Here is a 26,674-nt window from a genome sequence, read left to right as displayed (position 1 = left end):
GCAAACCAACTGAGACAGAGACTTTACCTGAAGCATCAATGGCTTCTACCAAGAAGCAGCTCTCTTTCACCTCAGTCTCTCTTTGCAATCTCACCTTCATCTAATTGTTATTTTTTTTTGTGACACCAGGCTCATCCTCAGACCCTAAGCTGAGACAAGAAATGGAAGGAATAATGATAAGTAAAAAGAAAAGAGGGATGAAGATAATAGTATCGTTTCCTTTTAATGTTACACGCAAGATTGTAACTGTAAATAGCTAAAAGTTCTAGGTGAATCATCCTTCCATTCTATTGTCATAAGTCCAGAGTTAAGCATAATATTCAGCATTAAATGTACAGGAGCTATTATTATTTACCTCAGTCTAAATGCACATCACTTGTAAAAGACAGATATGCTCAGCACTCTGAAATTTTCATTGTGAAGTTCAAAGCGAAAAAGAGAATGAATGTTTAAGCAGGAGAGCAGGAGTTAAGTGTATTGATAAAGCAAATGACATGGAAGATAACTGCTCCAGAAGAAGTAAGACAGTAGTTATTAATGCATTCTTTTGTTCTGCTAAATGCTTTACTTATGTGGCTTGGGACACACAGCTTTATGCAACTGACATTCAAAAGCAAACACTATAGTCCACAGAATTAGAGCTTTAGGGAGAAAACTTCTTTTTTGTCAGGATGCGGTAAGATTTGTTTCTAATTACAGTCTAGCACCACTTTTTTGTGAAAGAAAAACACCACTTCATTGTGTTTATACTGCAAGTTGGAATGATGGCTACTCATCTGTGACACTGACATTTCACAAATAAAATGGGCTGCCTATAAATGAAAAGAGTGTGGATTTTCTGCTTCTCTCCTTTCCCCTTTGTCCCTTCTCCACTTCCATTTATCCTGTTCTGGATACTAGTATTTCTTACATACCTTGGATGGCTTTTGATGTTTTTTTGATAATAAGTTTGCTTCAGTGTGGCTTTATTGATTTCATGAGGGTTAATTTCCTGTCACACTAGTCATTAATGTCTGTGGGCATGTAAAATTGGTCAGGACTCCAGAGAGAGAGGCTTCTAAAAGCCTTTTCAGTTTTTGAAAATGGCATCTGCATATGACTAGAATTTAGGATTAAGGTTAACACAAGAGAATGGGTTGGTTTGGCAATTATGGGAACCAAGCCAGATACAGTTAGACTTGTATTAATACTTAATAAATTTCCACAAAACTACCTCTCTCTCCCTCAAAAAGGCACTTCCTAACATCAGGCATTCTTGTTTGAGAGGTGGATAGTGTGGAAGATTTCTGAGGACACCTGGTTTCAGCACTGCCTCCAACATGTAAAGCACAGCAGTCGGAGAAGGAACAAAGCCTGAGTGAGCCTATGCTTATGCAGATCTGATGGACAAGAGTCTGTATGCAGGCACAAGAAATGGTGGCTGTTCTATACTGCAATGGCTACACTGCAGCTGTACAACATTGCCTATCGCTTGCTTGCAATTTGAATATATTATGCAGGGAGAAACAGGCCATCAGTCCTTCTCGGTATTACTCGCATTGGGTCTGGCTATGAAGACAGTAAGCATGACTAATTTTTACCCTGTTTAATAGGACAGCTTCCATAGATAGAAGGACAGCTTCTAAATTCTTCCTGAATATGAGCAGCTGACTTGAATTTCTAAAATAATGCCAAATGATAGACTTTTAAGTTTTCATAGACCATTAAATAAAGCTAAGAGCTGATGAAAAAGATCTGGACAATAACATCATCATGTTCACTGAACAAATCAATACTGCTGCAAGTACTTGTACATACAGAGCAATTGCGAATTTCAGAACCATAAACTGATTCTGGAAAATCCTATAGATGTACTTACTCCAGTGCTCAATTGTCAGATGATTATAGATTTCCTAAAACCTGCTGCTTCTGGCTCTTTCCACGATGTGTTTTTTTTTTTTTTGTTAAATGGAAACTGTCTATGTAGCTATTTCTTGAGTTCCCATTACTAACATTTCCTGCAGCTTTTAAAAACATCCTCAATAACATCTTTTAATCACTAACTGGCTATGGTTTTACAGTGTCCTGCAACTAGTTTTACTTCTGGAAGCTCAGTAAGACAGATAATCCTCTTCCCCTTCACATTCCTCTTTGAACACTACTTCATAGGAATACAAGGGCTGTAAAAGCCTTGCAGCTGGTGAAGGGAGAATTCCCACAGGATGGATGAAAGGAGTCCCTGCAGTGCAGGCTGCTATGTGGATTCTGAGTTGCTCTGAGCTATAGTTCTCTGGAGGTTTTCTTAAATTAGAGCCGACTCTCAGAGTCATGCTTTATGCCACAGGCTATGCTAGTTCCCAAAGCAGGCCTGAATTGCAGGAGTATAAGGGTGGCTGACAGCCACCTGAGGGCTTTGCTGGTGGGCCATGTCTTTTCATGACACAGCTGGTGAATTTAAGAGAGATCTGGGCTTATGTATTATGTCTAGCTGTGAAAACTATGAATAACAGAATTCCCTTTTAGAAAGGGAGGGTTTTGTCTTACAACACTATGATGTTTCCCTTCTTGTCATCTACCTTCAGTTCTTGGGTATACATTAAATGTCCTGTAAACATCACATGAGGACATGAGGGTGGTTTGAGGGTGCAAAGCCTACTGGAATAGTGTTGGGGAACTGTGGAAATGGAGGGAGCCAAACTTTGTGCATTCTTGTTCACAGTGCTTTTTGAGAGCACACTTGTAGTGAACTGTCCCTTGAACTGTGCCTGACTGTAGTTTTGGAGAAAGCTTGTTAGAGGTCCCGAACAGGGCCACAAATTAAGACCCCCCCCCCCCAGTCCTCTTTTATTAAGGAGTGTGGAAGCACCCCAGAAAGTCTAGGCACATACATTGGTACAAGACACAATCGACCATAAGCTGGAGATAGATGTCAAGAGCTGCAGTGTCTCTGGCCATGTGCAGTTTTAGACTCCTAGATAATTTCACAAGCAAATGTAGGCCCATACAGATGTTTAGAGTAGACGGAGTGTTATACCTTCTAGGACACCCTCCGAATTCATGCACTGTTCCTGAGACTATAACACTGGTGTAGTTAGCAGGATAATGTGGAAATGTGTTACAAACTGGAGACACCTCCCAAATTATCTCCTTTTGTGCAGGACTCACTGAATTTGTCATGCACTCCATCTGTTTTTATTTTAAATGTTTAATATAGATGATAAGAACTGACAAAGATTCACAAGTATCTAAATATTTGTAATATTTTTCCAATTGACCTGCATACAGAAGGGATGCTGTACTTTGACTGTGAACTGTACTGAAAGGAAGCTGACACTGACAGCCCATCAAATTAAATACCAAAAGGGAACCTGGATTTTGGCAACACTAAACTGATAAATCTCAGTGCATGCAGAACAATATACAAATACAGATCTGTAATTTTCATTAAGTGACAGAAAAAAAAATTTATTTTAGCCACATGATAATGATTCATGCAGGGAAAAATCCTTGTGGTTTCTAATATGCTTCTGACATTTGAACTGTGCAAAGAATTTCTATCTATCTGAAGTATGAACCATCAACAGCACTTTTGACAGCTGCATCATCTTCTGTGATCATATTTATTCTTCATCAAAGCTTAAAGAGAGTCAACACACACCAGACCTTTAACCTTTTGTCACTCAACAGCTATATTTTTCAGATTCCAGTGGGCACCATCTAAGATTTCCATGTGCATCAAAGCCGTAGCAATCAAACTTGAGAAAAGCAGTTTTGCTGTTTTAATCATAGCTGCTGAACACAACGGCCCTTTTATGATCTGTGTTCTCAGCTTGTTACATTGACAACTGCAATCCTCAGCTACAAGCCTCATGGAATGCAATGGAAAATCAATTTCCAGAAATAAATTCTTCCAAAAGAACTGTCATAGCAAAAAAGGTAGGATGTTTCATGTATAGCATGGAACTTCACAGCAGGAAGGTGTAACAAAACAGTCCCTCGTTCAATATTCAACAAACTACTTTCTTCTAAAAACTTAAGACTCTCTTAGTCTATCAAATACACTTTTTTGTGGAATACTGGCCATTAAGGTGTTGACTGTTAAGACAGTTCAGGATGTTCAGTGCTTGATATTTGTGCCACGGGAGAGCAAAAGTAGGAATCCTTGGAAGAGGACCATTACAAACAAGAACATGGAACATAAGAAGTTTGTATGAAAAGAAGTTCACAACTGCGACCAAGAAATTGGAAAAAGGTGAAGAGGTATATACATGTTTTCACATTAGTGATGGAATGACAGGAGTTGCTGTTTTTTGATAGATGCAGAAGCAATATGCTGTTCAGGATCTAATGAAATGGGGATGCAGTAATCATATTCAAGGTGACTTCAAAGTTTGTTCTTAGACATAAACCAGTGATGCCTTGGAGCAAAGCCAATCATATGCTAATCAGACAGGAATATAATTTACAGACAGACAGCAGCATAATTGAGGTCTTTGAACAGTTCAAAGAGACACTCATTAAAACATCATGCAAAGTAATCACCTTGTAACGGAGTACCTGAATGAAAGTTAAAACATGAACAGTTATAAAAACGCAGCAGTAAAAAAGCCAGATGCGGGCAGAAGAGCTCTTAGTGTGCTAGCATGTCTGCAGTTCTGGTGCCCCCATGTGAAAACGAGTATCGGAGATCTAGAAAAGACAGAGGAAGGGACAATCGCAAACATGCAATAGTTTCTGCATGAGGGGAGATTAAACAGACTAGGCCTTTTCAATCTGAGAAGGAGAGAGGAGAGAAAGGCTATGACAAGGGCCTAAAGTCAAGACAGACTTGGGGAAGGTAAAGCAATTATTGCTGAGAGCAACGGGGCAGGCGCGGGGCAGGCCTTGCTCACACACGCGAGCAGGCCCGGGTACGCTAAGGGCTGGAGCTCAGCGGGACCCGCCGCTGTGCCGGGACACGGAGGGAAGGAGAAGGGAGCGGCCGGGAGGCTCCAGCGAGCTCCCCGCACGCCGCAAGCGCGGCGCTGGAGGACTCGCGCCTCCCCACGCTTGTCTTGTCTTTCCGGCTCGTGTCTATGGTTCTCGGCGGCGGGGCGCGGCCAGGCGGGCGGCGCGCATGCGCACGCGCTCCCGGTGCCGGCCGGCTCCACACTGGCGGAAGGGCTGGCGAGGGGCCGGTGGCGAGATGGAGGCTGCCGGCAGGGAGGAGCTGGGTGAGGCGCGCCGGCCGGCCCGGCGGCAGCGGGGCCCGGGGGGCGGCGGGACCGCGACCCGCCGCGGGGCGGAGAGAGGGCCGTGAGGAGCGGCCGGCCGACTTGCGTACCTCCCCCCCTCCGCTCGGGGCGGGATGGTTCGGCCCGTGGGGGGATGCGCTTCAGCGCTGAGCGCAGCTGGGCGGGCGGGATGAACCATCCCACGCGGCGGAGGGGGTGGGCCCATCCCGGCCGCTCCTGGGCGCCTCAGGGGCCGGGCGGCGGGGCCGGGCCCGGCTCCCCGAGGCCTCGGTCTCGCCTGGCTGCTGTTGATTTCGGTGGGACGTTACGGCCGTGGTTAGAAATTTATGTAAATACTTCCTGGTCAGATCCCTAGGGAATGCTTTCCTCTGCAGTGAAAGCTCGTGTATGTGGTTTGGTTTCGGGGGGAGGGGGGGTCGATATATTAGCTGTAGTTATTGGAGATTAATGTTCAGCCCTTTGAATGTGAGGGTGTGTGAGGGCCCGTGCGCGCCCACCCTCTAATCTCTGCATTCATAGACCGGCTAGCGATAGCTCGGAGCTGGCTGTTTTGAAGCTGCTCGGTGCTGGATGTCTCACCTCTGAGCTACGTGTCGCTGCAGCCCGAATAACCCTTCCTCTCCGCGGTGGTGCTGGGAAGCAGGCGACTTGCTTCAGGTTTTACTCTCTCTGCGGCCTCGGGCATCTTCCAACCGGAGGTCGCTGCCTCCAGAGCAAGGGTGGCAGAAGGAAACTCTTCTGTAACTGCTCCGCTTCGCAGATCTGCCAGAGTTAGTGTCTGTCAAAACCCTTGGAACTGGATTTTTTTTTTTTTTTGAGGGATTAACTGTTTAAAAATGCAGATAGACACCTGATAAGATTGCAGAAGTCGCCTACATGCTTCGTTCTTGTTTATTGAATACTTTAAGTTCTTACTGGTGTGTCATCAGTCAAAAGTTTTAGTCACGTAGAAATGTGTAGCTTGATCTAGAGGACAGTGGATTATTTTAAGATTAACATCTCTCTGGATACATGATTCATTGTGGATTCAGTGTGGCACAGTGCTTCTCGGAAAGCGTACAATAAACTATTAAGAACTCTGTGTGCTTTGGTGTAATAATTCAAGTGTCTTGTTTTATCAGTCTTCTGTTTTTTGACAGTTACAATGCAATAGCAAACAATTTCTGCTTAACGAGGAATTACTGATTTTCAGCACTTGCTTAGAAATAATGGCTCTCAAGATTAATAAATGTTCTTGTAAAGCAGAATAAATTGATTTTATTAAGTTGCAGTCTGAAATAGAAATAAATGATTCAAAGATACCTTCCAAAAGTAAATCAAGTAGTTGCACCAAGCATAGCTTTAAGTTCTTGAAAAACAAGCAAACCCAGCAAAGGGTGATGTTAACTTTTACTGTTCTGGAAAATGTAATTATTAGGACTTTTTAGCAAATTTTAAACATTAAATACTTGCTTATTTTAAAATAGGTGAGTTTCTCTTTTTAATTTTCCTTTGTGGAAAATAGTTTTTGCTTTGGGGGGTTTTTGCTTGTCTGTTTTTCTGCCTCTGATGTTCAGCTAAAAAGGAAGATGATTGTGTATGGTTGAATAGGATTCTCTCTTAGGTCTCCCTTGAACTAGAAAAAGATCCAAAATTTTCAATCCATACAAGCATCCACTTTGCACTACCATTCATAGTCACAATGTTGATCCATAATTTTTTATGACAATTATGGAAGCACACGGCTGAGTAACTTCATATATTCTGTCGGACTCGTGTGCTTGGTATATTTTACAGTTTGATATCTTCTGGAGAAAAATGCTATGCAAGTTCTTTACCCTGTAAAGTTTGGGGAAGGGAGAATCATATTTCTTCTTTAGTGGTTGAGAATTATAGGGTGAGCTGTCTACTGAACCAGTGGCAGATTCTGAAAATAATTAGAATAATCAGTGATGATTTTTTTTCTTTATAACTTTTTTTTTGGGGGGGGGGGGGTCGGGGAGAGCTCTGGTTTGGAACACAGAGTTGAAAACCTTCTCCATAGCTTTAAGATGATAAATTGGCCATCTGTAAACTGAGTGGAGTTCTTGAGAAAGCCAAGCCACTACAGCTAGTGATGGTTGTTCCCTGATATTAGTGTTGTCCATTACAGTCCAGAGAACATCACTACAGTGTGACTGCTGTTCAGAGTCTCAGTCACTAATCGTGGCCCGTAAAGAGCAGCCACAGACTTGGTTTGGTGACAAAGGCTCTGGACATGTGTTGTACGTTATGTGTATGGCATTCTAACAAGCTGTTAACTTGTGCAAGCCTGTGAAAACATACTAGCATAAAACATAAATCTTAGACTAGTGTAAAGCTTACATGGTTCTGATTTCCCTTTTATACAGCAGTTGAAACAGTTGCGTATTAAAATGAATCTGTGAATATTCTGCTGTACTTCTGGCCTTGTTAGCATGTTCTTGTATAGAAGCTGTGACTGAGTGATGAACTGTCTATGGGACCCCCTTTGATTCATGCTTTTTTCAAAGTATTGATATGAATATACATACTAAGTGGTGTTCCAACATGTATTTTCCTTCTCCCATACACTGAGTGAATACAGCTGATGTGAACAATTATAAGCTATATCCTGTCCCCATACCTATTTACATTTATATGTCAAATCCAGCCCTTCCTGTTAGCTGACACTAACTTCCATAACCCTCAAGGAAAAAAGTAGATTATATTGCTTATATTTGCAAAACAGGTTCTAGATGGCAGCTCATCTCAGAGGTAGCCTTCTGTGAAGAGTGAAGGGAAATTGGATTTGTCTTTATTTTTAATACTGCTTTTGCCTTTAACTTGCTATGGAGCCATGGCTCATTGCTTTATCTTTTTGTCTGTTTCCTCCATAAAATGCAAATGGTGGAGTTTAGTTTTGTCCCTTGTGCTGCTAAGAGGTCCTGCTAATCTTAAAGTGTTAATTGCTTGAACAGTTGTCATGGTTTGTTGTGATCTCTCAAATTTATGCAATAGGATACTGTGTGAAACAACCTTTATTTTTACAAACTCATTAAGTTTAAAAAAAAAACAAAACAAACAACACCCCCCCAACAAGGGGTTAATCCCTTCTGTGCAGACTAACCTAAATTGTTAATTCTCTAGTTACTTAATTCATTAGTTGGCTGATTTGTTAACTTGATAATTTGTTAATATCACTCACTTATGAGCAAAATAGTTACCTAACCAGCAGTGAAAGTGCTTATCCTTCCTCCTCTGCCACGATGTGGGTGTCCCTTGAAGGAGAGAAAGGGATGAAAAGTGGTAGGTGCTTTAGTTAAGTAAAAACAAAAGGATGACTAAATGTGAATTGTCTCAAAATTCTTAGTTCTGCTGAACCATGAAAGATAATGCAAATTTTTTTCAATGAGTACTGTGACTGAGAACTGGATTGTTAATAGCAAATGGTGTTTAGATGCATTTTGGACTGCTTGGTGGAGCAGGGACGTAAGGCAGACTGAGCTGTGCACTGTACCATAGCACGAGTTTGACATCTTACTTAAACTACATGTATTGGACCTTCCTATGAAGAAATCTAAGTCAACATGTGTATTCCATGCTGATTTTATGACAATGACTAGACTTGGAACAAATAATTTCAGGCTAGGGCCAAACCCACAAAGTTAGGCCCTTGCTCTTCTATATTGTGGTTACATACCTGCTTTGTGGGGCAGGGAAAGCTTAAGCTTTCTTGCCTGGCATGCTTTGGATCCATTAAGTTTGGATGCTACGCAAGCCTGGACAGCAATATAGGTAGGGACTGTGTTTGAATTGCAGTAAGGACATAGCCACAGTATCACCACAGAGGAGATCTGTTACCAAATGAAGGAACCCATGTTTAGAAAGTTGCATGATCCAGGCCTGATAATATACCCCTGTACTGTTACTGTTTACTGATCCACACATTTTAGGCCAAAATTGCACACTAGTCATGGGATAAAGAGGGAGGAATGATGGAGAGAGGAGGCAATTTGAAGAGCAATGATATGGCTAGAACAATGGCTAAATAGCATTGTTGGAGTACTTTAGATAATGGAGTATTTCGGGAGAACTTGTAATAAGTGTAGTTACTTACCACGATGAGTTAGTGCTGATTAGTATATGTTACTCATATTTTAAATCTGGTTTTAGTGGAATTTCTTCTCAAATGAATTATTATATTAGAATAAGATCTATGAACTGCTGGCCTAAGTGTATGGGTAGGAAGCAGATATTCTGAGTTCTAATTTTAGCTATTTCTGGAAACATGGGTAAATAATTGACCTACTCTATTTCATTTTCTTCATTATCTGTTGCCTAGGAGTGGTATGTTAATGAATATTTGAAGAGATTTCAAGATACTGTTATCATGGTTATGTACTGGTCCCACAAGACAAAAAAATCTACGTAAATAGGTATAGATTTTAAAGTGGTTATTGTTCTGTAGAGTTTTACAGGCATTTAGCATTCTACTGAACGTTTAGCCTAAAATCAAATTTTAACCCTTAGATTTCATTTCTTCAGAGACTAACCTTTATGTTTTGTATTTTTACTGAATTTTTTTTTATTCTGGTCTGCAGATGAATGATATAGTTTAGAAGCAAGAGATTTAGTCTGTACCTGTAGACAAAATATCTCAAGACCTCCTGTGAGTTATAAAAGCAAAGGACATATAACTTTAATTTGTGTTGTATGGGGAGGTATATTTAGCAACAGTATTTTTCTTTATTGTCTATATTATTAAATCAATTTTGAATTCTTTGTTTTTTATCTCATTTTTAAAAATAGTTTCCAGTCACATATGCTCAAATGAATAAATGTCTGGATAATAACTGGGTTAAAAAAAAAAATAAAAACCTCTTATGTCGTAAAGTAGGGCCAGTCTAGAAAATAATTAAGCCACCTACTGTGCTCTAGTTGTGTACCACTTAACATGGAGATAATTTAGTAGATCCAGAAGAAGACTTTTTCACAAATTAGAAGAACGTGTAGTAAAACTCGTGCATGTTCAAAGATCAGTTACATGGGAAATCATTTAACTGAAAGCTCAAGACATAGCATAAGGACAAAACCTTGCATAGCAAGAATGCAAGGCTGGTAGTGCTTGGTGTGTACAACTCCAGCACAGTCATAGTTTCTGCTTACGGAGGGAAACTTTGCCTTGCCAGCGTCTACCTGTTGACATCTCCAAAAAACTCACTGCATTCTAACAGTATATGGTTGGATTATGTAAAAATCATAATTATATACCAAATGGATAATGCAAACGAGACACCGGTTTGTTTTGACATGCCAACCAGTTACACCTTTGAAGAAATAAATCTTATCATACAAACTTAAAAATGTGTATTACAGTAATATTGTTAGTATTAGCAGATGGTAGAAAATTGGTACCATCTTGAAGTGTAAAACAGTGCAGAAGAAACAGCTGCCTTATGCAGCATCTATTAGTTGTCAAAACCAAGGATGGATATCTCCAGATGGATCGGCTGAATGTTGTTTGGAATCAGAGGCCGCATTCTTCCTCTTATTCTAGATGCATTCAAAGGGTATCTAACTCTGCCAGTGAAGAATACTGTTGTGGAAATGAATTCTGATATTGTCATCTAGGAGGAATGGTATCACAACTGCAGGTGCTTGATATTGTCAGCATCAAAACTGAGCTGGACAAGGCCTTGAGCAACCTGATACAACTTCAAAGTTGACCCTACTCTGAGCAGAAGTTTGGACAGAGTGATCTCCAGAGGTCTCTTCTGACCTAAATTCTTACAGAAGATCAGTAGAGCAGGGTAGTTGATGGCAGCTGTGGAACTCCAAAGCAATGGAAATAAAAGCAATAGATAGCAGAGCATACCTGTATATGTTATACTTGTTTTTCTGTTCATAATTATGTTGCTATTATTTTGCACTTCCTTTTCCTGTACCCAAGTGTATTTTGCTAACTGTATTGTGTATCTCCTCTGGGCTACATGCCATTCACTTCTTTTGTAGCTAGTGGAGTGAAGTACAGGTCTCTAGGATGCAATTTGTCATTTGGAGATGGGTATTTAAATTGGCTCAGATAAATCTTCCCCTAAGAATATTTCTTTCCATTGACTACAGAGGGAGTCCAGGGGGACTAGCTGAGGTGAAAACACCTGAAGTACTGATGAGATGAATCCTGTACTGCACGTCTAGTGACTAGCCCTATGGGATACTGGTCACAGCCAGGATATTCTGTTAGTAGTATAACTGATATTTGTAAATACTCTTATTTTTTTGCAGGAGGAAAGTTCCATATCCTTCCAAGGCATAGCTCTTTTGTGAAAAGAGCAAGAAAGTAGTAATGAAACCATTATGATTCACGTCATTAACTCATAAGATGATTAACTGATTTCAGTGGATCTTGATGACTCTTGACCAAGATGCCTCTTATGTAGTAAACTTTTTCGTTCTCTTTATTTTGTAATGGAGGAGCGGAAAAGAAAAAAGACTGAATTATATTTCTCTGTAGTGTACACAGGGAAGAGGCCATTCTTTTTACTATGTAAACTAGAATTTACATAGATGCTATTCATTTGTTTCTAAATAACTGCTACTGTATTTTCCTCCCAGAGCAGAAATGTTTCAACCCAGAGAAATTACTCAGTGCATCTGGCCAGTCCAATTGTGCTGTTCTTTTGAGATAAAGAAGTAGGTAGCCTCCTTGACTATGGCTGATGAAATACTGGCAGCTAGGAAAAGTGAAGATTTGTACTTGAATTTCTTTGAAAATGTGCACAAATCTTCAGTGCTTTCATCTAAGCTTTCATTTTTTTTAAAAAAAATCCTTTATTCAGTTCAGCACTACTGTGATTTAATGTTACAGAGTTCTCTAAATAGTTTTAGAATTTCTTATTGATAAAGTTTTTGATGTTGAAAGGCAGGAGAAAGACCAAGGAGCACTTGTGCCATATGTGTTTGCGTCGCCTGTCTTCGTCCCATTGACTCATGTGCACTGTGCTGCCTGGTCACCCCCTCCCCTCGTGTCTGGTCCAAGCCTTCTGCCTAGCCTGAGCATAAGTTCTCTTCTAAAGCACTGTGCAAAAGACAGCAAAAATTCTCTGTTGCTCTTTGCAATCACATTCTACTAATGCTTTTCACAAATGATTTGTCGTTGAGGAAAGCGTGTATACACTTGGCATTCCACCAAGTAATTTCTATATGTTTTAGAGCTGCTGTCTTTGAGTCCTTTTCTCTGTTTTTCTCTTTGTTTCTTCATTGTTACAAAATGGAACTGTGAAGTGGTGTCATGTTCTGAACTGGTGTCAGTATTAGCCAGCAAGAGTAGCAGCAGACTCCTATAAACTAGAGAAAGGATGCAGATGCTCCGAGCATCATGACTGGATATATTCTAGCATTGTAGTTCCAAAAGAGTGTGGTTTCACCAAAGGCAGTGGTAGCATAGGAGTTACATATAGACAAAAAGAAAGTTTTGCAGAAGAAATACTGCTACCGCTTCTGGAAATAGCAAAAACTGGATGCCTGTAGTCTCAGCATATTAAACGTACAGTACTTTCTTACTTTTCTCCATGTTCTTCTTGCCTGTACATATGTCTCTTGTGTTTTTTTAGATTTTAAACTCTTTAGGGCAAAGACTCTTCTTATTTTGTATTTCTGCAGAACAGTGAGTTGCTAGACCTCAATTAGGATTTCTAGACACTGCAGTAATTTATTATCAGCACTGTGATAGTGATGAAAACAGCTCTTAGATGACTAGACGCCTTTAGGCTTAGACAGATGGATTTTCAAGGGGAAAATAGTTTGCCTTCACAGAAACATTCTTGGTATTTAAAAAATGAACAGAATGCCTGAATATGTCTAAATATATTGTTAAATGATTACCTTTGTGGTCAGAATGACAGATGGGAAGTTGGGACAAAAGTAAAATGGGTTGTTTTTAAAATGCAGAGCCTTCAGTGAGTAATCTGTTGCCAGACAAGTTGTGTGGTAAACAGTGTGTATGTATAAATCAAAACTTCCAGTACTGGGCTAGCATGGAAGAAAAGAAATTCACTTTCCTCCCTTGGCCAAGTGGTTGCTGATATTCACCAGTGCTCTTGGTCCCAAGAGCCACGCTGCTAGCATGGTAGAGGTGCTTGCAACAGGTCTATGAAAGATGCTTGAAAATATCTGTGCACATCAAGCAACAAGTATTTTGTTTAATTGCTGCAAGATGCAGTATGTGCTTGAAAGTTAAAAATGCAGCTGTGTCTCAGGAAAATTGAAATGTGCTTACCTGCAAGGAGACAAGATCTTTCTGTTGTCTCTTAAAATGGAGATTAAATAGTGTTTCTCTGCTCCTCTATCTTACTCGTAGGTGATCCCTTTATCACAGCATGGCAGGCACAAAGGATTGAGATTAGTTTTTGGTTGCCAGAGGTATTTACTTTAGTATTTCCTGACTCTGAAGGTTTGGGCTTCCAAAAGTGGGCAAATACTTTTAATTAGTTTATCACAAGTCAGACAAGCTCCGTCTGAGCTAGGAGAAATGTCTCTTTAGGAAAGCAAGGAGAGGGGTGGAGGTGGAAGCATCCTTCTTGAGAAAATAAGCCTTAACCAAAGCTCAGTTTAAGAGGAGTAGTACCTACCAGCAGTCTGTGAGGGACCTTGTAAAGAAAACTGAATCCGGTGTGGGCAGCACCGTCTTTGTACCTCTGACTTTGGTTAGGCAACTCATAGTATTCTGGTAGGTTCCCTCTCGCAGCCAGGGAGGCTGCCTTGCTGCATCGTCCCTGCCCGGCATTAGCTGCAAAGAGAGCAGCTGGGCAGCGAGTGACCTTCCATCGTTTGCTTGTTCTGTGAAGTGTGCAAGATACCCACGTCCTATTAAATCTTTTAATGTCGGTGTAGAAGCATGACGCTGGAGTCCTACCCATGTTTACCTGGCTCCACTTGGAATATAGTTCTTGAGGAAGGCTTCCAAATCACGCTCTTGGTACCCCCGCATCCTGCCAGGAAATGTGAAGTGCTGTGGCAACTAATTGCATGCATCTGAACTACCAAACTTTTCATGTTACAATGTCGGTGTCACAGTGTTCCCTATCGGTAGTTTGGTTGGATTTCCTCCAGGTGATAAAATGTATCTGCTTTAGTTTTAGTTTGTTATATATAAACCCAGTGCAGGCTGTTACGTTCCGAATGGTAATTCCGTCCTAGATAATTAGTCAATACAATGCATTGGGAATAAAGGAAAGGAACTTTTCTGTTGACTCTTCTTTTGATCAATGTATATACTACATACCATAGAGTGAAAGATGATTAAAGCTATCTCAACTTGTATAATTAGAATATTGCTGACTATAGATTTGCTTTACGCTGTACTTTCTTAATGTCTCTCTGACCTCTCCTGGTGTTACAACCCACTGGGAATCTTTTGTTTCTGTCAAGTGCTTTTGCTATTGGCTTTCAACTTTATCTACACCTAATTTCATATGACCCTTTGCTGTCTTTAGGAGAGACTGATCCGTGTGCTTTTAATCTTTACCTGGGTAAGCCTTCTTCAGTTTTACAGGAACATCTGTTTTACAGTTGTTCTTTATAAGTTCCTCTGGCTTATGGTTGGCTTCAGTGCCCTGCTCTTGAGTTAGACATCTTTAAGGTTTCTTTAAAAACAGAAATGATTTGTTGAATGGCTAATTTTTAGGGTTCTGTGTGTCCTGTTTGTTTTTGTGCACGTATATTTTCAAATTGAAATAGTAATTTTTATCAGATTGACCCTAATAACTCCCGAAGTAACGCTCTTATCTGGCAGTTTCATGTTCCTGCATGTACTTTAAAAATGCAAGTTGTCCATTCTGTCTTTTAAATGCCTCTGCAGTCTCACTTTGGTGTTAGAAGTTTCACAGATATTCAATGGGCAAATATATTTTTCTTATGTAATGTATAAACTTAGCATGGTTGATATATTTAATAGTTTGAGTGAACATTACATATTTTTGCTTGCCAAATAGTGAAGAATGTTTTAATGCAGTTAATGTTTCTGTGGTATTCTTGAAGGTTTCCTGGGTTCTGTAAATATATAATGTGATAATTCAATAAAAGTATACTCTTGTACACTTAGAAATACTCAGTAATTTTTTGAAAATGAATAGAGAGTGTTAGAATTACATGATAAAAATCACATAAGAGGAGGAATTTTTTCTTGTGAAGGTCATGGAACTGGTAGTTGATATTTATTCAACAAATCTTATGAATGGGTCCTGTGGTAGGCAAGTGCAAGGTAAATGATCTTTTTGCTGTTGGCAGGACTTGTTTTGCTTAACTGTAGTCATTTAAACGTGGTTATAATTTCATCAACATTAAACTAGCATAAGCTATTAGTGTCACCTAAATGGACGACTTTGTTCGCTACTGGCTGCTTGGTGTTATTTAGTGCTGTTGTTTAGTCTGATACTACTTTAAAAAGTTCATGAAACTGCAGCTCAAAGCATGTCATCTAATTCAGTATCCTGGTTCTCTCGTTGGTTAGGAGGCATCTTCTGGGATGTCTTTTTTAGACATCTTTTTCAGGATGGGATAGCTCTGTGGAGACACCATTGCTCTCCATGGATGAGAGATGGCTAAATGCTTATTTTTGAAATAGCTAAAAGCAGGTAAGATGAATCTCATCCTTTTGTAACAATGGATGATGTTTCTGTTTTGCTGTATTAGCCTGCAAAATCATCTAAAGCATAAAAATTAGGATGATGAAAAATATTGCTTACTAATGGGAAACTTCAGTGTTTGATGCTAAACCAGCCGTTTTTTGAATAATGAGAACATGTGCCTCTTTAAAGAGAGAGAGTATTTCCTGTGCAAATTTGTGCTGTACATATCTATCTGACTAAATCAGGTTTATAGTTAGTTTCACAGATAAATCTCCTTGCGTGGTGGATTATTGGAATTCTGTTTTAATTCTAAACTCTAAGTTTGTTTATAATGCCAAATTTGTTTTAACTCTGTTTTGTAGACATGGAGGTGATGAAGCCTTTAATCGAAGAACAAAATTCTGATGAGGAGCATGAACATGATTTGTCACCAGTTGAGAAGCATTACCAACTTGATAATGAAGAAGGCATCACGTATGTATTACTCTTAAGTATCAGCTTGTTAAAATTCATTAACTCAAGTTTGTTCCTTGCAAGTAGTTTAGCAAACTCTTAAGGGGTGTACTTGCAGCCCCAGTACAGTTTTGTGGTTTTACTTTAGGACTTTGCATGGGATTTTTGCTGCTAAAGAGCAGCCCTTTCTGAGTAGGTTCTCTGTTCTGTAGAAACTAACAGCGTACTGGTCAAAAAATATTCCAAGGTGCCTGTGTGCCAAGTCATAAGGTCACTCAAAATTCAAGCAGTGTTTAAGGAGTTTTTCGATTCTTGGCTGCCAGAATAGTAATTTGTAATTGGTAACTGTTTGTTTGGAATGTTAATGACTTTAAAATAGCATTGACAAAGCTTAGTAATTTGGTCTGTTTCTGAGGCAGAAAGACAATAAAATTGTACAGAAAATCAAGCCTTTCAAAGCTGGAGGAAAGAAGATCAGACTTGTATATTCCAGTTGAAGGAGCTCACATCTAGAGATTAATAAGATTATGCTTTGAATGTGCTGGACCACCTTAAGTAGATAAAGCTCACAAATTATTCCTGTATGCTGATAAATGATAGGGGTTTTTTTTGTTTGTTTGTTTTTAGCAATGTGAATGTATTTTTGCTGTGATATTTTTATCCTCAGGTTTATACAAACACTTACCCACCTCCTCAAAGGAAACATTGGAACTGGGCTTCTAGGTCTTCCCCTTGCAATAAAAAATGCTGGCATTGTGGTAAGAATTCAATTTATTTTTCATAGATGGCAGAAATTATCTATAAAGTTTGACAGATAGATGACTGAGCCCTAAAAACTGCTTCAGTCTGAAGACTTAACGACTATGCATTGTGTTTTCTCTTATCCAAGCCATTTTTCTGTGGAAAGCAAAAATTTTGTCTGAAAAAAGATTTGGATTCAGACAGACTTCTATGGTGTCTCACGGGAATTGTTGTCTGGGTTTACTTTATCTTTGTCTACACTTCACTATATCCAGATTGTGTGTCTAAGACGTACTGTCATCTTGTTAAATCAATCTTGTGTTTCTGAGGTGCAGGGCATAACACGATCTAGTCTATACCAGGTAGCAAACAATGACTTTCCTAAGGCAGTGTAATAGAAAAGCAAGTACCTGCTGTGAAAGCCTTTGGTCAAACCTCTTCTCTAAAGCAAATATTGAAGTTGAATATTATCTATCACTTGTAACTGTCAAAATTATTGGGCTGGCAACTATGCTACTTTTTACTTTTTTCTTTTTCTTTTTAAACTGTGCATCATCAAGCATACTAATGTAATGGAAAGAAGCCTTTGAAATGGTAGTGTTGATGACAAAGTGGTTCAAGCCACTGTTTAGAATTGTGCAAAATATGCAATCTCTCTTGCCAAATTTTTCTTAGCAAATATCATAATGAAGCTTTTATGGGAGTGAAGTTGTTCTTGCCTATTTGCTATTTACTGCTTGATCACCTCTGAAAAGCCTTCCATCAAATAGTCGGTTAAAAGTAAGGTAAGGCCATAAAACATTGGCAGCAAATCCTCCTCTGAGGAAAAAAAAAAAAAAGTCAGTTGCATGTAATTTTTTAATTCTTAAAATTATTTATTTGCTAAGATGTGAAATTGCATGTAAAGATTTTACCCCCAGCATATTTTCATGAAAGATTCTATTTACATGGCTTTGGGTATTTATGTATCCCATGTCCTCCTTTTTTTCTCTATACCAGATTGGACCAATCAGCCTGGTGTTCATAGGAGTTATATCGGTTCATTGTATGCACATCTTGGTACGTTGCAGCCACTCTCTGTGTCAGAGGTAAATGTGGAACTATTCATTCTGTTGCTGACTTTGAATATTACTTTTTCTTTCTTCTCTTCTATTTCTAATTTTCAGTCTACAGAATGTCTTGATGCTGTAGCGGTTTCTTCAGATCAGAATCTTGTGCTTCAAAGAAGGAACACTTAAATTCATATGGTGCAACTATAAATGATAGCTGTACTTTGAGCAACACTATTTGAATACATTGAAAAACACTTTCTTCACTACTCATAGACAAAATTAGGTTGGTTTAACTTGTCTTGTCTGGTATCCTGTTCCCTGTCTTAACTGGGAAGTAGCCAGGTCTTTCTCACTGCAGTTTCAATTGCGTAGCATCTGTATCTACCTCAAATGGAGAGTTCTGAGATCACTCCATGAGTGTCCACACCCTTTTTGTTTTGTTTGCTTGCTTATTTTTGTGCTTCAGGGTACTTCTTCCAATTTTATTTTCAAAAAACACTAGATAGAAAATTATTTTGTGTTGCTAATGTTTGGATTAAATCATTTTTCTAGTCTATATGGCAGAAGACTCCTGTGATATCCTGGAAAAGTGTTGAGTTTCCATGCAGACGTTCTACTCCGTAGTCCATCTTTGTGAATGTGTTATAGTGCCATTAAGTGAGATAAGAATTGTTTAGCTGTGGTGGCTGTTCAAATTAGAAAATTGAGTAATGAGTGAAAAATATTTTCTATAATACTCTCCCATTTCTGTATCTTTGTAGCTTCTTCATAGCTTCTGTATCTTCATAGCTTTGAACAGCATTCAATTTATAAATAGCTGTTTTAGAAGTACTTTATAGGAATAAAGAATAAACTACGAATGACTGTTAACGTTTTTCATGTTAATGTGTGAGCTCTGTCTCTTTGGATTATGAAAACTTGATTCTTCACAATTGTGGTGCTGATGAAATGTGCTAAAATGATGCTAGTGGGGAGATGAATATTAGATATTCCTCTAAGTCAGATGTACTGTACGAGGGGGTGGAATTCAAAGTTGACTTGTGGAGTATTCCAGTTAATAGTGATTTTCATTAACCGTTTTTATCTTGCTGTCAGGTGTTAAAGAGAAGGAGTAGACTCTCATACTTTAAATGTACAATAAAGTTTATTTGACCTGAATAGAAATGAAAAATTATTCTTGTCCCTGTAGCTGGGAAAACTGTCATCTCAATTTAATGGTGTATTCTACTACGAAGGAATTCTGTCATTCCTGAGTCCTCCCTCCTTTCTCTGTAATTTTGAATGGCCTTTGAAGATGTATGCAAAACTAAGACAACTGAAACAGTTACCAATGACTGCTCTTCCAGGAAAATCTGTGGTGCTGTTGAAGTTCTTTGTGACTTTTAGATATGAGATCAGTTTTTTAAGCTGATGTTATAAGAATTTGATTCTACACAACTGAGTAGATTAGTTTATCAAGAAACTTCTTTTGTAAGAAACTGATGTTGTGCTGCTGAGTTAGTGGGAAGCAACATTGTGGTTCACATGCTTATAGATGGGGGAGATGAGCCCAAACTGTGACTCTGAACTTCAGCTGCTGCAGAATGGTATCACAGATGATTCCTTATTAGGATCTTGTGAGGCCACCAGCATTTTCAAGGTAGGGTTCTAGGCCGTGATAATTTCTAGTTATCTCTATTCTTTCTCCACTCTTTCAGGTTGAAAAAGTACTCACTAGGATATAGTGATACAGTTAGTTATGCCATGGAAGTGGGGCCCCTGACTGCTCTTCAGAAAAGAGCTTCTTGGGGAAGGTAAGCTTGCATTAGAATTTAATTTAATAAATTAATTCTTAAAATTAATGGCTATGCTTGAAATGGTTAGGACATTTACTTTTTACTAAGGTATTGCTTGCTATAAGAATGCGTTCTCTGTGCTTGATGTATCTGTATGCAGTGCTATTTATTAGTTTCTGCAGCCAACTAGTAACATGGGAGGACTGGAGAGTGTGCTTCTCTTAGGCATTTCATTTTGCAGGTCTGCAGGAGCTGTGAAGAAATGAATTTTGTTTTGTATTAGAGGAAGAGAGCTGTTATAGCCAGAAGTGCATTCTATATTGTCTAATGGATTGAAGTAATTTAAGTTTTCAATTTTCTTTTATCACAAACACATTTCTTTTTATCAGAGTTTACTCTTTAAACAGATTGACAGTGCAAACATAAATGATTTCAGTATATTTATTCTGAGAGGAAGTAAAGCTTCCTTTGATTCCTATTTAAATATGAATTGCAAATGATGGAGTTATATTTACTATATTTTACAATAATGACATGCAGTTGTTAATAACTTGTTGTCTCTTTTAAATACTTTTTCTCACTTTTGAAAAAGGCCATAATTTTGCCTTTTCCATCTGTTGCTGTATGATGACAGTTTACAGAGTTTAAAATGGTTATGGTATCACTACACAATAATGAAACCCAAAACCTCAGGTTTGTTGTTCAATGTTAATATCCCCCCTGTCTTGAAGAAGGCCATGTTTTTTGTCCTGTTATTTGCAGGGATGCAGCATCTTGTATCATGTGTTTTGGCTATTACTAGGTTTCAAAAAAAAAAAAAAAAAGGTGGACTAGTCTTTTAAGATCTTTTGTGCTTACTTCATATGAATGGAGTAGAACTCAATTAGAGGGAAAATTGGTTTGTAATGAAATAGAATGGAAATACTGTAATGCACCAAAGAGTTATAAGCTACAAATGGCAATTCTGTTTCCAGGGACACTGTGCTGCAGAAAATCTGTTCCCTGAGGCAGTTTTCTGCTGTATGTTTAGCTCTATCAAAACAGTTTTATTGCAGTATGTCTTCAGGCCACTAGAATGTATGACATTTTCCAAAAACAGTATGAACAATAGTTTAGAATTTTTTCATTGAGATAAAATGTCTAAAAATGTATCCAGATACATTCATACTGAACCACTTAGTAAGCTGTGAAAACATTTGTTATCTTGAATTGCTGAAACTTCTGTAACTTAGACTGTATGAGACATTTCATCTTCTCTGATCTCCATGGAAAATGGCTGTGTTAAAGTGCTAAAGGACTGCAGCATAAGTTATATGTGCACTGAATATATTTGTCTATTTTTTATATTTGTACTGCATTGTTAAACAAAAGTCTTTGAATTACATTTTGTGCCACTTTAAAATATGTTACTGCCTTATGCATTTCTGAGAAACTTTGATACCCACTTGGTGTTACCTTAAAAAAAATTACCTTGTTTTGCCAGAGGAGAAATCTTCATTGCAGTGCTCCTGAGATTAATGTGGCATTTGAATCTAACATTTTCCTTAATGTAAAGAGGAATAGTAGTTGTATATCTTGTGGAAATGGGTTAATTGTTTGAATCTTAAGTATAACATATGTATTTTTTTTTTCTTCCTCAGGTATATTGTCGACTTTTTTCTAGTGATAACACAGCTGGGATTTTGTAGCGTTTATGTTGTGTTCTTGGCAGAAAATGTGAAACAAGTGAGTAAAGATATAAAGATACTGGATGGAAACAATTATGATTTTAGTTTGTTTTTCCTCCAAATTTTATTTCCTTTCGGTATGAAGTTCAAAAGAACTACGCGTAAAAAGTGGAGAGATGCGCAAAATAGGTTCTGCCACAGTTTCCACAAAAGAGCTTTTGGAAAAAAGGAGCAATGTGCGAAGTGAACTGAATCCAGATCTTGTGTAAGTGTTTGTGGCTTCATTGCCCTGTGATTTGTGTGTTGAATTTCAAAATTAATTATAGAAATCATAGAAAATAATGCTGAAACTGGCCTGAGAACCAGTTGTTGCTGGGGTTTTTTTTGGTGGTTGTTTGTTTTGGGGTTTTTTTTGGTCAGGCTTTGCTTTTGACTTCTTTTTCCTCACCTCCTGAATGGATTTTTCCCTTTTTGTGTCACTGGAATCTTTGGTTCTGTTCTTATTCAGTTTCTTCCCTCTTCTAGAATTGTCTCGCAGTTACTCATCTGCACTTCAGTATAATTGTCATTTTGGAAGAGCATGGCATTGTTAACTCATGATTGACTTGTGATCCACTGTGATCTCTTGATGCTTTACTGCAGAATTGTTCCAATTCTTCTAGTTCTTCTGTTTATGCAGATAATTTCTGCTTACCTATGGAACCCTTTATTTGTCCTTACTGAATTGATTTTGGCCAGTTCTCAAGGTTGGATTTTAATCCTCTTCTACATTATTTCACTTTCCATCTGCAAGTGGAATAAATGTTTAAAACCTGCTTATTACATCATTGGTTTTATTAATTAAAATATAAAACAGCACTGCTCATATAGCCTTTCATAGGTTTTTTTTTTTTTACTGTAAATAGTATTACATATACTATGGTGTTAAATGTATGCAAACACATTTCAGTATGTTGTAGTTCTTTAAAATGGATTGAATATTAATTATTAGAAAAATACTGCAATTCATCATTTTTGCAAGTTAATATATTTAAGAATATCTAAAGCCCAAATATTTTGTCATGCCATTTTCATAAAAAATTCAATTAAAAATTGCGTGTGACCATCCACACAGCCAAAAATGCCCATGCACCTTCCAAACAATCCTCAAACCTTTCAAGAAAACCAAACTATCCCCGTCCATGTGCTTAGTAAGCTGCTGCGACTCTACCAGTGTACCCTGCTGTTTTCTGTTCATAAGATTAAGGCTGGCCACCTGGCGTAAAGCTAATGAGGATGAATCTGGGCCTGTGTCTAAACGTGTGTGCTTGTGGAATTAGTGAAGTGGGTGAGGAATAAGGTAAGGCAGATTACTGAGCATTATTCACGCGTATGGACTCTTATTACACCCAATGGATGTCTTTGCATAGTTTAGTTTATTTTAATGAGAAAGAAGTGTCCCCATGGGCAGTTAGCGCATAAAATAGTATTATGTTTTTTTTCTCCCCATGTAGACAAGTATTTATATTATGTTTAGAAAGTATTCCAAGTTCTACAGAAGAAGATACTGTCAAGATGTAAAGAATTTGTGTATGTATATAGAATTTGGATACTCTGTAATTTGTGTCTCAGGAAAAAACAAAATGAAAAAAGCCTTAAATACAGTCCCACTGTCACTGTATGTCATAGTTTATCTCAATACCTAAAAATCCTACTTTACACCTGACATTTCTTTTACTGGTCTTCTGAGGTGGGAATTTTTGTTGCATGCATCATAATGTAAGTTCAAACTGAAACCCTTCCCATCTAGTAGGTATTTGACCAGCCAGTCGTTATATTTTATTTTGACCTTTTAAAAAAAAGACAAGACTGAGCACTTATTGGCCTTGTCCCTTGTAGGTTTTGAAAAAATGAAGTCTTTTTCTGAAAATGTGTTGCCACCTTCTTGAAGGAGAATTGAAACCTGGGAATGGCTGCCACAGAGATAGCAACCTGTGCAAAACCAGTAGCTGTAGAGACCTGTGACATGCACCCTGTGAATGAATTCGTTATCAGCAAGTCAGAAGTCTCACTTAGAGAGAGTTATTTAATCTGAATTATTTAATTCAGATTGCTCTCTGTGCTTTTCTCTTGGAGGGAAAACGTTGTGTCTTCTTCCCAGCAACTTTGTTGCATAAATCTGTCCTTTAGAGGGCACCAAAGAACAAAAATTGGTGCAGCTTTAAATCTATACTTACTTGGGTGATGGAAGGATGAGACAGATGAACAGAGCGAACGGCAGACTGGAAAACTAAGTTATGAAATGTTTGATTTCCCTTTCTTACGAGTGGATGTCCAATATAGCTTCTGGTTCTAGATCTTTTCTGGTTAGTGTCTGTAGAAATCTAACAATGTTGATTGCATTATATAAGAGTTTTCCGGATACTTTGTGCTGCCAGACCCTATTTTCAGTTGGTTATGTTAAATTTCAAGTAAAGCTTTTCCTAGGGAATATTTGCTGAGGCAGCAAACAAACTCAGGTTGGTGGAGCAAGTCTGGTAGGATACAAGTAAGGGGACTATGGGTTAAAGTGGCTAGATTCGGAGAAGAATGGTGAATTTGGAACAGAGCTGGAGGCTGATGGCAGCAAGACTGGGGCAGGAAAAGCACGATCCCCTCCGTACCGTAGTTACTTTGCTTTTCCTGCTTGTGGAATGTAAGACCTTAAGTCTTGGCATTCTTTTTCAGAGTTCTCTGGAAAGTGTCCTATTCTCATTGTTTACTGATAAAGCTAAAATATGGCAACAAGTTCTTGCTATGTGGGAGCACTTTATTAGCTCTGTAGGCTTCAGCCTTGAAGGTGACCTGTCAAGGTATCAGTGGGATGCTACAAAACCATGGAATTTTGTTTTTTCCAATTTTTGTAAAAATAAAAAAAAAATCAGGAAACTATACTCAGACACAAACTTAGAAAAGTTAAAAAAAAAAAAAAGTTGAATTTGCAAAGTTGAGTGATGAATAATAATGAAGTACCAAATTAAATGATCTGTGAAATATTTATTTGGTCTTTTCAAGACAAATTACAGGATTGCAAAGTAGTCTTTATCTGCCTGATCACATACTGTTTTTGTGCCAGACCTGGCTTTGTGTATTGTACTGGATGTTACTGAGTTGAATAAGGAAGGAATTGGAAGGAAGCTGTCAGCTCAAAGACTGCTGTTTTGATCCCACAAGATGCTGAAAAGTCTGTGGAACGTATGGCAGAAACAGCAGACTTTGGGATGTAGGTGACAAAAGAATGGTCTCAGTTGAGGAGACTAAGGAAACTAAATTCTTTCTGCCACTGTTCTTATATGAAGTGGGTGAATCATTTAAACTGAATTTTCTGCAGTCTAATTGTGTATTAGTCTATTTGCTGGGTGCTTGATACCAGGTATGTGACAAACTTCTGCAAATCTGGTTTTGGTCTTCATAGGTACTGCTGAAGTCAATGAACACTGTGCTTGGGTTATGTAAATGAGACATCAGGTTAAGCACTCCAGTAAGGAAAGCTGTTTCAGATGTCATACCAAACACTTGAATTAATGCTTGAATAGCTGAAGTGACTTCTGATTTTATGCCTGGTGACTTCAGTGGCTATGTATTTGCTTTCTAAAACCCTGATAATATTTCCTCATATGGGACTAGGAGATGTTCGTGGAACTCCTGCATACAATCATGATGAGCACAGAACAAAATGCATGTAATGTGTTCAGATCAGATCAGAAGCTGAACAATACATTGAGCTCTGTGGCATATACAAAGAAGAAAAGGAAATGCTGTGTAGCAGCTTATGAAGTCCTGTGCTGAGTTAGTGTGAATCCTGGGAAAGAAACAGTGATTATGTAACTAATGACCACAGGCTAATGTGTGTGCGTGAGAGGATCAAGAGCATATAGCACAAGTGTTCTTAATTTTGTTTTTTTAAGCTTTTAGATATTTAACTTTACAACTTTTGATGTAGTCTTTGTAATGTATCTCAGGTTTTGTCTCTCTTTTATAGTCAGAATGAGCATAGTAAAATTTTATTGATGTTCTCCAGAAGCCAAAATTACTTTAGTAGAAAAAATGATGAAAGGAAGCCATGTTTCTCAAGGAGCAAAAGTACATTTCTGTGTGACATATCTTTGGCTTGCTTTTAGCAGTGGGAAGATCTGGAGTGTGTTTGTTTATCGTGAGTTTTTCAAGCACAGATCCTTGACTAAGTGAAGAGATTTGCCCACGTTGGCTCATACTCAGATGATATTTCAGATTGCTTTGCTTCGTTCATAGGAAAGAGACAGCTAGATATAATGTCTGCTGTGTCTTGTCCTGGCATGACTGCCTTCTGCACTGATGCACTAGCTGAAAACAGCAGGAGATTCAGGGTGCTCATTGACCAGAATAGGAATCTGAGGTTGTACTGAATTTAGAGCCCGGGAGTCCCATTTTGGTGGTTTTAGGTGACTGTGGCTTGCAGATGTCTGTATCGATATTCACTTGATAACAGCCGTGGAGAGTTTGTGTGCAGCTATAGTATGTTCTTTCTCTGTGATTCTCCTCAATAATTTTGTCAGAATAAAAGACAGATAAATATAAAGGCTATTTAAGATGGCCCTTTATCTCTGACATAACATAGAGGTGAGATCTGTTTTCTGTGCCCATCATCATGGTAGCTGAACATGGTAGATGTGAACTTGGTTCTCTTGGTTGCACCTGATCAAAGGGATTTGGGGCCTTTGATTCAGGTGGCCTTTGATTAGGGTGGGTCAAGCACCCTGTGAGTCAGTGCTAGGGAGAGGCCTATATAAGAGCCAGGCCCAGAGTGTAGTGAGCAGAGGCAGCAGTTTGCACAGCAGGGTGCAAGAAGGCACCTTCGCTTTCAATCCTGGTACTGTACACTTCCTCAGGTATGGTCATGACACGCCGCAGAGCACGTTCCCCAGTAGCTGTTGGAGTCGCTGCATCAGCTGTGTCAGAGGCTGGGACCCAGACAGACCCTCTGAGAGCAGATGCAGCTCTACAGGTCTCAGGCTGCAGGGAATGCTTGGGGCCTCTCCAGGAGGCCTGGGCTGACAGGTCTCCTGCAGGAGGTGTGCTGCTGTTGACAAGTTGTGTCATCAGGTAAGGGAGTTACGGGAGGAAGTCAGTAGCCTGCGTAGCGTCTGAGAAGATGAGCAAGAGATAGAC

At 38.8% G+C, this 26,674-nt stretch overlaps 1 protein-coding gene across 1 annotated transcript in view; it reads left to right on the top strand.

The window, feature by feature from the left end:
* The first annotated feature begins 5,124 nt into the window (after positions 1–5,124).
* SLC36A4 (solute carrier family 36 member 4) overlaps positions 5,125–26,674 on the top strand; it is a 131,679-nt gene continuing 110,129 nt past the window's right edge. The window contains exons 1-6 of the mRNA XM_067289676.1: positions 5,125–5,192; positions 16,183–16,294; positions 16,941–17,031; positions 18,014–18,102; positions 19,764–19,859; positions 21,482–21,566. Coding sequence (XP_067145777.1) covers positions 5,165–5,192; positions 16,183–16,294; positions 16,941–17,031; positions 18,014–18,102; positions 19,764–19,859; positions 21,482–21,566 — 501 coding nt within the window. The 5' untranslated portion in view covers positions 5,125–5,164. The remainder of the gene's footprint in view (positions 5,193–16,182; positions 16,295–16,940; positions 17,032–18,013; positions 18,103–19,763; positions 19,860–21,481; positions 21,567–26,674) is intronic.

This window comes from Apteryx mantelli, chromosome 1 (assembly GCF_036417845.1).
Source record: "Apteryx mantelli isolate bAptMan1 chromosome 1, bAptMan1.hap1, whole genome shotgun sequence".
NCBI classification, from domain to species: Eukaryota; Metazoa; Chordata; class Aves; order Apterygiformes; family Apterygidae; genus Apteryx; species Apteryx mantelli.
The sequence above is the reverse complement of the archived record's forward strand: the minus strand, read 5'-3'. Positions and strand labels throughout refer to the sequence as shown.